This window comes from Tamandua tetradactyla, chromosome X (assembly GCF_023851605.1).
Source record: "Tamandua tetradactyla isolate mTamTet1 chromosome X, mTamTet1.pri, whole genome shotgun sequence".
Lineage (NCBI taxonomy): Eukaryota > Metazoa > Chordata > Mammalia > Pilosa > Myrmecophagidae > Tamandua > Tamandua tetradactyla.
Window position 1 is genome coordinate 123988895 of NC_135353.1, and position 13210 is coordinate 124002104.

The following is a 13210-nucleotide window of genomic DNA, read 5'->3' on the forward strand; positions in this document are numbered from 1 at the left end:
TCTTTCAAGAAGCAAGGTTCTTCAGGCAAGGTGTAAGTTACTACCCTTAGGACATGAGAGAATTCAGATTATGATCTGATGATGTTCAAGGTTTGATGTGAGGGTTTCTGTCTTATATTCCTCAAATTATTCAAGAACTAAGTCATTCAAATTAGAAAAGATATCAAAGTAAGTAGAACACTTCTAAAATTTCTGAGATTTCATGGCATTTTATAAGGTTCTTAATCAGAATGAACAAATTATTTACAAAAAGGGAAATTACTAGTTATTTGTATTTGTTCATTCCAGAGCAAACACATCACTTGATTGCTTTATTTTTTCATTTGGTATAAGATTACCACGTTTGTCTTATTCCTAATGAAAATAAGGATGATTCAGTTCTTTCTGGAAAAGACTGTTGCGAGTACTCTGATGAGCTCAACCGTGATGTATCAAGGGAATGTTAAAATATGATATAATAGAACAGCACAAAAAATTCCAGATTCACATAGCATCCTGGATCAGAAGCATTCTAGCAGGTCAGGAGAAAAATACATACTGTGGATAGTTTGTCTGAAACTAGGAATTTCAGAAAGTTAGGGGATTCTAAACTCTCTCCTGAAGCATTATGATTAAAATGCTATGCCTGGACTTGATTGCTACCCAGCGCAATACCAAGCATCCTGGCCCATCACTTTATCTCCTGTTCCCAGAGACCAGTTTGGTTCTGGGATCTGCCCCAAAGGTAGGACCATTCACAGAGAGCCAGAGGGCCCAATGTTATCCTCGGGGATTAGTCCAAGGGGCCCTTGATCCTGCCTTTGAAGTAATTACTAAATCACACTAAAGGAAACCAACTCGGATGGGTAAAGAAATCATAGCACACTACTATTTACATCTAACAGCCCTGGTCTGTTTTCTTTTTGGCATTTAAAAAGTGCTAGCAAGCTGGGAAGCAGGTTTTTGTTTGCTTTCTCGGAAAACTCCTATTCAGCACATATAACAGGAGCAGGGACCCCCAAGAGGCCCCAAGGGGCCCTCATACATTCTTCTGTTCTGTGGGAGAGCCTGGGAGGTCCTTTTAGGCTTTGTCTCAGAAGTTCGTGCTGCATCACAGACAGGTAGTTGATAGCAAATGGCTGCAGTGAGGGTCTGAATTTCCATGGCAGAAGGGTGGTAAAAAGTAAGGAAAGGGAATGTTGGGTAGGACTGTCCTCAGCAGTACAGATGTCCATGGGATGTGCACAGCCAGATCTGAAGATGACGGCATGGATTGGAATTTGATTAACCACTTGTTTTTCTCCTAGCCTTTACTTTTGGGAGGATAAGCTCAACAAAACATTCTAGGACTTATCTGGAAAAGAAAGCCATGTAATTATGAGTTAGGTTTCACTTAACCTTTTATAGCACCCTGTGTCTGTGAATCTTTACAATTTGTGGTTTTCAGACCCCAAATCTCTGCTGGGAGGAAAAATAAATAAATAAAAAAATAAATTCTGCTTTACGAAAATTAAAATAAATTTCATTTAACAAGAACCACTTGTAAAGACTAAGTTTGGAAATTTTTCATTTAAATCCTGGTAACTTCAGTGGCACTTATTCATGTAAGGGTTAGATTAAGACCAGAGCTCTGACCCTGGGCCCATGTGGTCAGGTCAGAATTCAAAACAGCAAACACAATATACTGGAATAACCTGACAGACTCACTAAATTAGGGCTACCTAACCACATCCCAAACTCATGATGTTTACCGTTTGTTCTGGGGAGATCCAAGAGTGAATCTAGATCACCTCTTCCAATAGAACTTTCTGTGATGCTGGTAATGTCCATTTTAGTAACCGTTAGCCACATGTGCCCATCAAGTACTTGAAGTGTGGCTAATAAGACCAAAGAGTTGAAATTTAAATTTTAGTTAGTTTTAATTAAAATTAAAATTTTGACTTGGTCACATGTGGCTAATGGCTAGCTGAACTGGGCTGCAGATCCTATAAAGTACTAATTCCAGCCATGTTTCCCTGGCATCAGTTTTCTTTTCTAGAAAAGTGAAAACAGCTTGCTAACTTTTTGCCTTCTCATTGATAACAACCCAAATTCCTATTGGGATTCTGTAGAGATACAACTCTAAGTTCCATAAATACTAAGTGAAACTTTACTTGAATTGGGTACTTAGACAATGGAGAGATTCCTCATTTTACTAATATATAAAATAAGTAAATAAAAGCCCTCTGAAAGCTCTTCTTTACAGATGAATGTCATAAACGTGAAAGAAATGATAGAATTAGAAAATATTGGGTTCCTAGCTGTTGATCTTATGAATGTTGACAAAACAGAGAATTTTTTCTATATCTAATGTATATTAAGAGACTCTAAAAACAGGTGAGGGTTAAAAATCAACAGCTAGGAATCCAATATGCAACCTCTCCTTTACCATTTTTATACTTTAGGGACACTGAGACTCTTTTGTGACTTTTGTGGTCAGCCCTTGCCCCTGAATTAGATGGTTTTCATGTCCAAAAATCTCTGTGAGGTATATTGCTTACAGGCCCCTGGGTAATAATGTCTGCTTTTGAGGACAAGCCTCCAGCCCTCAGAAACCATTACTGGAAGCAGCCTTCAGATACATAGCAAAGCCCATGTAACTCATTACAGAGATCCCATCAAGCCCCAGGCCCATAAGGAGGAAATCTAATGCCAGACACACTACAGGTATTAATATACATGAATTCTTCTTGTGGCTTTAAAGTTTCCTTTCAGCATAATATGAGGTAACAGTTCTCTTTCCTTCTGTATTCTCCTGTTTCTAATTTCTCTGCTGTCTACCTGGGTACCTTGGGTTAGTGCTTGACAAGCCTGGAACAAGAGAGAGTAGAGGTAGGCCTTGAGGGGTTGGGACCATCTGTGTTGTTTTAGCCAATCCCTTTTCCTTTAGTCTTTCTTCTTAAGAAATATCCTGGACATAATAGGTCGAGGGAGAAGGAGGAAGAGGAGGAAAACTGAGGTGCACACACACGGATATTGTGCATTCAGGGTCTGCCCATTGATGTCAACGCCTGGGTAGTGGATTGCAAATAACACCTTTGTCAGGGCCCATTTGGCACCCCTCCTCAGGGTCAAATCAGACCTAACCTATTGAAACCTGTATTCTTGGTGAAACTCGCATGATCACCATTCATTTTTGTAATAATGAAGTGAGTGAAGGAAGTTATAGAACTTTCCTGGCATTTTTGTTTTCTTACCCATCGTCCTATGTTGTCCATGTCACAATTCTCTGTCTCAGAATAAGGAAGATATAGGGATAAAGAGTTAATAATAGAAGTTGTTATAAGTGAATTTTGTGACTGTGCTTTCCTTTCTGTCTTCAGTTATTGATCTCAAAAGTGTAAGTTCTCAGGTCATCTTTAATGTGGGAGAGTACCAGCAGGATTACAAGCAGTTGGAACCCTTGTTAATGACATGCATAGTGAAGTATTTAGGGGAAGTGTACTAATGTCTGCAACTTTATTTGAAATGCACCTAAAAAATAAGATGCATGATAGATAGTTTGCCAGAGCTGCTGTCACAAATATCACAAACTGATTTTGGGTAACAGCAGAAATGTACTGCAGTGCTTACAGTTTTTAGACTAGAAGTCATTTAGAATCAAGAATCACAAAAGGCTTGCTTTATCCCCAAGGACTACAGCATTCTGGTATGGGCTGCTGGCAATCATTGGGGTTCTTCCATCACATGGTGATGACTGTCTCTCCTTTCTGGCTTCGGTGACTTCTGGGTTCTCCTTATAAAGGCTTCTCTAATATGGATCAAGACCCACCTTCACTCAGTTGGGCACAACTTAACTAAAAATAACATCTTCAAGAGGTCATATTTACAATAGGTTCATAGGCACAGGGATGTGGATTAAGATGCACATATTTTTCTGGTATATGACTCAAACTGCTACAACAGAGAAATGGATAGATGTACAGTAAAGAAAATATAATAAAATGTTAAAGGTAGAATCTAGGTGGTGGATATACAGGTGTTCACTATCAATTCTTTCAACTTTTCCCTGAATATATGAAAATTTCCCTGATAACATGTTAGGAAAATAAAGGTGGTCAGGGAGGAAGCAAGGAAGCAGCAGAGAGGAAAAGGCCCAGTGCAGTGGGACCCACATTGTGACAAAGGGACTTTCTGGTGCTGAAAGGCAGATAGATGGTTGTCAGCATGTGACATTTTCCAGAGACCTTACTTTAGGGTACCAGCACACAAGATATTGCCCCCACTGCACTCTGAGATCTGATGTGGTATGAGACTTCTTTGTTATGACTCTTGCATGACAGCTAACCACACTCCTTCTGCTTTGGGAAGATGGTCAGCATCTTGGCTACATTCAGTCACCATGGCTTCCATGGTCCAAGCTAATCCTTTCTATTTTTTTCATGTCTTTCTCCATGGTGGCTTACAGAGTTGGTGTTGACCCAGATCAAGACCCACCACCCAATAATGACAGCTTTCAAGTCTTACAAGGGGTAAGTCACAAGAGATACTTCTTCCCAGAGAAGACATTATTAAAAGTAGCTGAAAATTATTGATCATTCACTACATGCCAGGCTCTTTTCATGGATTCCCTTGTGATCTTGACAACAATTTTATTAGGTAAGTATTGTTATCCCCATTATACTGATTAGAAACTGAAGTTTGAGAGTTTGAGTCATCTAAGGCCAGAGAACTAGAAAGTAATGGAGCCAGGATTTGATCCCAGAGTGAGTGTTCTTAAACAACATATCAAGATGGGTAGGATGACCAAAAAGAGTGTGTACATCCCTGCCTCTCAAGAATGGATATATTGGTGATTTGCTCACTGAAACTGGTTCTGAGTCTATCAGTAGTACCGTGGAAGGGAAAGGAGAGGGATATGATTTAACTGTTTAGTCCACAAAATCTGAGGAAGAGAAGAGAGACATTGTGTGGTTGCAGGCACTTATGTGCTCTGGGGGCTGGAATCCTCAACAGCTCTTGAGTTCTTATCCAGCTCAGAAATGGCATAGCAGTAGCAGCCTACACCATCTTTGAGCTGGAAGTCACAGTAACAGTAACAATTAAGATTTGTGCAGGGTGGTGGTGGCAGTCAGAGCCTGGTGCAGAGGGCTGGGAACAGAGACTATAGAGACAGTGGGTGGTAGAGGCCTGTGGCAGCATCTAGGAGGGGGCCCACTAAGGACCCTGCCAATGTGAGAGCAAGGAAGAGTTCTTCCTGCTATAGAGAGAATCGTGATGAAGACTTCGTTGGGCAGAGGAGGGTGCTGGCTCTTTGTTTTGCCATCTGCTCTGGTTACTACTGCTGCATAACAAATTGCCCCAAACTTAGGGGAGTAAAACAATGTTTTAGTTTGCTAAATCTGCCAGAATACAACATGCCAGAGATGGAGCAGTTGTTTTTGTTTTTTTTTTTCACATGGGCAGGCACTGAGAACCGAACCTGGGTCTCCAGCATGGCAGGTGAGAACTCTGCCACTGAGCCACGTGGCCAGCCCAGATTGGCTTTTAATAAGGAGATTTATTTAGTTAAAAATGTATAGTTCTTTAGAGGGAAGGCAGCTAGCTAGTTTCTCTGTCACATGAGAAGGCACACAGTGATGTCTGCTGACCTTCTCTCCTGGTTTCTGGGTTCTAACAGCCTTCCCTGGGGTGATTCCTTTCTGCATCTCCAAATGTCTGGGCTGAGCTGCAAGTGCTGAGATGAAGTATACTGAGCTGCTGAGCTCTCTTCTGATATTTCTCTTTTAAGCCTCCAGCCAATTAAATTAAACCTCACTCATTGTTTAAGGGGACTGCCTTCCCTTAGCCAATTGCAAATGTAATCAGCCATAGGTGAATTTCACATGCTGATGATTTAAGTCCACAGTAACAGAACAACAGGGCATTATCACTTGGCCAAATTGATACCTGAACCTAACTACCACACAGAGCAACCATTGTATTATACTCATGGAGTTTCTGGTTCAGCAATTTGGAAAGGGCATCGTAAGGGCAGTTTGTCTCTTCTCCATAAAGTGCAGGATCTCCAGTGGAAAAACTCCAAGGCTGGGGTTAACTTGATGGCTGGGGACTGGAATCATCCAAACGCTTGTTCACTCCTATGCTTGGTGGCTGGCCTGGGAGGACTCAAAGCCTAGGACTTCTGACTAGAATGCCTCATATGACTTCTCCATGGGCACAGGGGAACCCAAATATGAGGATTGAGAGATGACCTAGTGCAGCATGTACCTTTATTGACCACCACGTGTACATTGTCTGTAAAACCATGTAGTGTTTCTTTTTTTCCCAGTCAATTTTGAACCACAATTTTGGTAGCACTTAATCCTAAATCCTGCCCACATATTTCAGATTCCCTAGGATCTACCAAAGGACTCCATCTACCATATCAAATTTAACAAGTCTCCCAAAATGTGATGCTGTGCGGGACCCCGAGGGTGCCACTATTGCCTTTTCTGGTTTATTCTCTTTGAGGTAGTTACCAGCCTGTTAGGGCTTTCATGGGATTCATGTCCATCCTGGGTCCCAACTTAAAAGACATAAAGCTATGGTTTCTGAAAGTTTGGGACATTTTGGGAAGATTTTTCAATAAGCTTAATTGGTGATTTGGTGCCTACTTGAATGGTACTCCAAAAGACATTTGCCAGTTGGAAACATGGTTTCAATGACAGGTTCTTTTTTGGAAATATGCTGCCTGCCTCTAGTTTTGTTTTGTTTTGTTTTTCCATTGGCAGGCACCAGGAATTGAACCCAGATCTCTGGCATGGCAGGCGAGAATTCTGCCATTGAGCCACCATCACACTGCCCTGTCTGCCTCTAGTTTTGATTAAGGACTTTAGAAAACAGGGGTTTGGGGATTGAGCACTTGGAAGCTAATTTAGACTAATGGTTTGGGAAATCTTGAAATTCACCCTGAGAAAATCTGGGTGAAAAGTGTGATGGATGTCTATTTAATTGGAAGGAAAATCATGACTCTGCTAGGATATGACTGCCTTATTCCAAAGCATCCTCCACAGAAGTGTGATTAGTCAAGATTAATTTGTTAAGCAAAATAGGCGAGTACCAGCATGGTAACCCAGATTTGGAGAGAAACTGTTTTGACAGTTCCAGACTAGCAAAAACATCCCTAGTCCTTTTGCTATTTTCTGTTTTCCATTGCTTCCTGCCTCCGTACTCAAGCAGCTATAAAAAGAAATAAACGAAATAAATAAATGCTTTGGTTGGTTTCATGTAGCTAAACTTACTGGATATCATAATGACTACACCTGGAAACCTTGAGCTTATAATTAGAATTGATAACATGCATGCTGTCACTTTTCCATGGAGATGTTTAAGAAAGCAGCAGGTCCTGAATGCTATGGGTTCTGGCATGTAGTCCGTTCAGAGACAGCTGAAACAGGGCCCGTCCTCGTAAGTGGAGTGAGCCTCCAAAATGTCCCTGAATGGGCCTGAAGGCGTAGACTCAGTGTTCCTGGTGGCTCACTGTTTGGGCAGAAATCACTGTGCTTGTTTGGCACTGTGAATGGGGATAGCAGTGATTTCTGCCATACTCCTTATGGGGCCCCATTTGCTAGCCCTAGCTGGGAGCTGTGCCACAGCTTCCTCTGAACATCCTTCCTTCCAAGCTTCAGACACAGTCATTTAGAGGAGCCCTCACAGTCAGTTCTGCTGGCATTTCGAAAGTCTTTCAAGATTGCCATCAGACTGGAAAAAAAAAGATGAATTCCAAGCTTGTTTCCCCAGGAGACCCTCTTAGAAATGACTCATGCCCTATGTAGAAAGGGTCTTATTTCTCCAAATCCTCCTGACCCTAGCATTCTTGTTCCACTGAGCTGCTAACTGCCAGGCTGGGAGCAGTTAGTGGTCGTGAGAAACAGTGAAACAGAGAAACAAATGGGCTTCTCATTTTTGGTGAAACCCTGGGTTCTTGCAGTTTCCCCTGAAATGGATCCAGGTCACACGCTCAGTGATGTCATGAAACTGACATCAGAGGTAGTGAGAAAGTCCAGATGTTTGTTCCCTATTAGAAAAGAAAGGGCAGTTCTCTTTCCCTCATATTCTAAATGATCTTCCTAAAAAACAAAAACTGGTATTTGAAGGGACAGCATTTCTGATAATGAGCATGATTTCCTTTACCAGTTCTAGAAGCCTGAAGTTATAAAGTCATGGCTCCAGAGCTACAGAATATTAGCTAAATTTGGGAGAAGAAAATGAGCTGTTGGCTAGAAGTTTTGGCATTATGTGAGGAAAGCATAAGAATATTGTGGGCAGACTTCAGCTTCATGTCCCTGGCAAGTTTGACTCAGAACAAAACAAAACAAAACAAAACAAAACAAAACAAAAAGCTCAGTTGCTTTGTTTCTCTGGAGGTCTTGGTGACTTTGCAACCAAAACAAAAACAAGCCCAGCTGGAAGCAAATCTCAGCCCAGCTGAGATTTATGTTGTACAGATATGCAGACACATCATTCACTTCCTTCCCAAAGTTTCCAGAAAAGCACTTATTGATGAGGCTTCCTTTGGCACACCACAAATCTGAATTTGTCTCAGATTTATCATATCAGCAGGCAGACCTCATGTTCTCAATTTGGGACTAAGTCACAAGCAGGATATTAATGGAATATGGAGGAAAGTTATTCACCCTGTGTATGTGTGTGTGTGTGTGTTGAAAACTAGAAAATCAGCTGTTTATAGTTGTAATATCACATGATTTTCTGGGTAAACTGGATTTGCTCCTATTCCTGGGTGCTCCATCAGTTTTCCTCCAGGCTAAAATCCAATACCTAGTCTCCTAAATTTTTAACTTCAATTACTGAGGCACCTTTCCTCAAATTACTGCTCCCTGACCCAATCAAGTTCTTTCTTTTTGTTCTTAGTGCTGCTGTTGGCCCCTGACTTCCCTTTCTGCTATTTTTTTTCCTAGAATCTCAGAATTAATATTGATTTTTTCATTCAGTTGACAGTTGTGTTTTGAGCACCTATTATGTTGCAGACATTATTTTAGGCTCTGGGAATACATGTGCAAACAAGATAGAGATACCTCCATCCTTAAGGGCTTGGGAAACACATGATGAAGGCGAAGGGTGGAGAGTGGAGACTGCAGAGGCAAGATTGTGAACAGCCCTGCCTGTTCTACCACCTAGGAGTGCAGACCAGCTGCAAAGGCATCACCTGTGAGCTTGGTAGAAATGCAGAATCTCAGGCCCTACCTACATCTGCTGAATCGGAGTCTGCATTTTAACAAGATCCCAGGGGGACTTGGGTGCACATGACAGCTTGAAGATGGGGTAGGCAATGTAGAGCCCTGAGAAGAGTGTTTCGCAGGGAAAGAAATGATTCCTGTATCACTGTCAGAGACCGGATTCCCTGTTTTTAAACCCCATCATTACCCCCAGCTGAGAAATCTTGGGCTCCACTGTCCTGATGACATGAAAAAGAGCCCAAATCTGATCCCATCATTTATTTACTCTCATATTTGGTATTAGATTCCTGTTGCTGCTGTAACAAATTACCAAACTCAGCAGCTTAAAACAACACATTTGTTATCTTACAGTTGTGGAGGTAAGAAAGAAGTCTGGTGGTCTGGGCTGTTTTCTTTGCTTTTAGCCTCTCCAGGCCAAAATCAAGGCATCAGCTGGACTCTGGGGACAACTCCACTTCCAGGCTCATTCAAGTTGTTGGCAGAATTCAGTTCCATGAATTCCTGTTGGCAGACTTCAGTAGCACTGAGGCCCCTGTTTCCTTTCTGGTTACGAGCCAGGGATCCCTCTCAGCTCCTAGGGGCCATCTGCATTTTCTGGCTCATGACCCCCTTAAACTTCAAAGCTAGCAACAGCTCTAGTCCCTCTCAGGCTTTGAATCTCTCCTGCCTCTTCCTTCTCCCATTTCTTTAAGGCCCATGTGAGTTCCTTGGGCCCCACCTGGATAACCTTAATTCTGTTTACAAAGTCCCTTTGTCAAGTAAGATGACATATTCCCTGGTTCCAAGGATTAGTGTGTGGGCATCTTTAGGGATCATTATTTTGCCTACCACGTGCTCTATCCCTGAAAAAAAAAACAACAACAACTAAGCTCCTCTCATTGTATGCTATGAGAGTAATGGTCTTAACTTAAAAAAATAATATATATATATATATAACTTTTAACATGATATAAAAATGGAATTAAATATAACTCTACCCAGAAATCATTAGTCATTAGTTCTAGAAAAATTATTTAAAAAATGAGAACTTCCGTCATGCTTTAGTTCTTTAATCTGCTTTATTTTTTTTTTTTTTTTTTTTAAAGGAAAGACAGAGAGAAGGAAGGAAGGATAGAAGGAAGGAAGAAAGGGAAACATTTTTAAACATTTTCTTGTTTTATTGTATTCAGTTTCTCCGTTTTTGTTACATGGGCTGGGGCCGGGAATCGAACCGAGGTCCTCCGGCATAGCAGGCAAGCACTTTGCCCGCTGAGCCACCGCGGCCCGCCCTGCTTTATTTTTCTTGATCGTATTTGTCAGTATATATGTATTTGTCTGCCCCAATAGCTTCCTCCTAAATGGGCAGGTACTGAGTGTCATTTTTCTTTGCATTTTCAGCACCCAGCATGCAATGGGTGGTACATAATTAGGTGCTTAATGAATGAGGAAGAAATAGATACTTTGTTATATGCTCAAGAAATGGTAATAAGCAAAGTTGGTGGTATTTGTTTCCTTGAAGGAGTCTCTCTTTCAATAATGTTAGTAAAAAATTTTAAAATCCTTCATGTGAAAAGTCCTACAAGATGGTCAAATGGCATTAATAGAATGGGATTTTTTTTTCAATGAATACATGCTTGAAATCACATCTCCAGTCTTTGGAAATTAGTGGAATTTTTAGCAGGAGCTCAATTATAAATATTACTGAATGTATAACATGTGCCAGGCAGGCACTGCGCTAAATATTTTTAAAATGTTTTATTTGAGCAGCACAAACAGGTCACATGGCTAGTAATAACAGTAGTCAATATTTGTTGAGTGTTTATCACATATCAGGCACTGATCTAAGTGTTTTAAATGTAAAAATTCATCTAAGTGTTATGATGTTCCTATGAAGTAGGTCATTATTAATATGTCCATTTTACAGATGAGGAAAGTGAAGAAAAGAAAGGTTGGGTGACTGGCCCAGAGTCACATGGTGGGGAAATGTTACCAGTCAGGCGTATAGCTAAGACTTGAACCCAGGTAGTGTGTTGAAAGAGCCTGTAATGGTCTCACCTGTACTTCTTGGAGTGCTCTATTGCTTCTGAAACATTTCTCAGAGAAACCAACTTGTGATGAATAGGGGTTTGCCAGGTGGGTATTATGGATAGAAGATGAGAGGAAGAAATGGTGTCCCAGGCCTTTGAAGCAGGCTGAGCTAAAGATATGGGAATCTGAAACCTTCTGGTTGTTATGCAGATTTGAGGAGGGACTTGGCAAGAGAGCAAATTCCCACTTTTTCTCTGGGCAGCACATGAATGGAAATCCAAGCAGGTTTCCAAGTGCAGACTGGGAAGAAGGCCCTATTTATTATAGGACCAGCCTATATCCAAACCAACCCTGCTCAGCCCTGTCCCACAGAAAGGGCTCTCCTGGCTTGTCCGTGATAGCAGCCCAAAACATGTTGTAAAGCAAGAGTTGATTGTCTTCTCAGTCATCTTAAAAACTTAGTTCTGTTCCCAATAACTTTCCCCCCCACCCCCAGTTTCCCTAAAGCCACCATATATGGATTCTTCTAAGTCCTTTCTGTACCTCTTCATACTTTTGGCACTATCTCCTGGAATAAGAAGTTGCTTAACACCGCTTTTACAAAACTGTACTTTTTCTTTGTCCTGAATTTACCTTCATAGGCTTCTCAGGGTTGTCTCTCAATTTCTTACGTTTTATGATTTGCAGTAGAATCAGAGATCAATTTACCTTGTTTTTTGACCGCCAGCTTGTCTCTCTATAGCCTGAGAAGACCTTTTGTTAGTTTGCCTTCAAATAGAAGGCCTTCCCTTGCTTTAGACATTTGAATTGTGCCTTTTGGTGCTTATGTAAGTCTCTTGTAGCTTCCTTGAGGTGATGTTTCAGAGGAGGGGCAGATGAAATTGACTTTGGGGGACTTGTTTTGTGTTTGATGGCTTATAGTATCCTTTCTGATGATGTTTGTCATTTTGTTAGTGTTTTCTTTGGTAAGATTCTGCAGATACTTATAGAACTGAGAGTGTAGAGCCTATTTTATTTTTGCATAAAAATATTTGCATGTCAAAATGTCATGTACCACTTTTCTACCCAGTCGTGTGGAATTTTGAAATATTCCTTGAATTGTCATTGGGTAATTACCCTAAGGAATGATTGTTCTTTATGAATGGAGACATTTTTGTGCCCTCCTTCTTCAATGTAATTTATAAAAATGTAAAGTAAAATTGGTCTCTGGGGGTTCTCCTTGTTAATTTTTCCTCTTCCACAGCCATTTCCATATCCGTGACTAAACAAACATTCCTGAAATACCATGGGGACTCAGTTTTTAAAAATAATCTTTGCTTGTGGAAAATTTAGGAATTTAAATAAATTGCCTGCTATTTTCCCTCCCTCTACTTGAAACATATGCATATCCTCTCAAAGATCTCTCATAAATCCTTTCTCCCTACCAACTGGTCTGTGGAGTTTATATCCACTGTGATTTAGAACTACTTGTAATTTCGGTTCAACTTTTATTTGGTTATTGTCAATTGTCCTTCACAAGTTGCCTCTCCCTATAATGTCAAAGATGACAATTAAATGACTGTATTTTCATCCAGCAACATAAACCCCATTAGAGCTCTTAAATTGCTGCAGTCAATCCAATTTTTATATTAATTTTGTTGCTTATAATAATTGTACTGGACAGATTTTCTAAACCTCAAATGAATGTTTGGTTTTGCAAGATATTTTGGAAATTAAGTGATGGGGATATTTGAGTTAGAAAGAAATGAGAAGAGTGGAACTTGCTACTTGAGGGCAGATAAAATAACTGAATTGTTATTTCTGGCTCTGTTCCCCCTGTCCACTGACCCCACCTTCCTAAAGCTGATAGGGTAGTAAGTTACTGCACCACCATGGGACACAAATAATATAGATGTCTGGGAAAGAACCTTAGAGAATCCTTGTCCAACTTCAAGAAACTACAAAAAAGCATGGTTTCTTCAGGCCAGCTTCTGGGGACCTAGAAAGTTGTTTTTATAGAAGCTTTC

General features: G+C 40.7%; 1 protein-coding gene across 1 annotated transcript in view; it reads left to right on the top strand.

The window, feature by feature from the left end:
* The window catches only part of SLC9A7 (solute carrier family 9 member A7), a 182921-nt gene that overhangs the window by 155204 nt on the left and 14507 nt on the right, over window positions 1-13210 (top strand). Inside the window, exon 14 of the mRNA XM_077145215.1 lies at window positions 4427-4490. Coding sequence (XP_077001330.1) covers window positions 4427-4490 — 64 coding nt within the window. The remainder of the gene's footprint in view (window positions 1-4426; window positions 4491-13210) is intronic.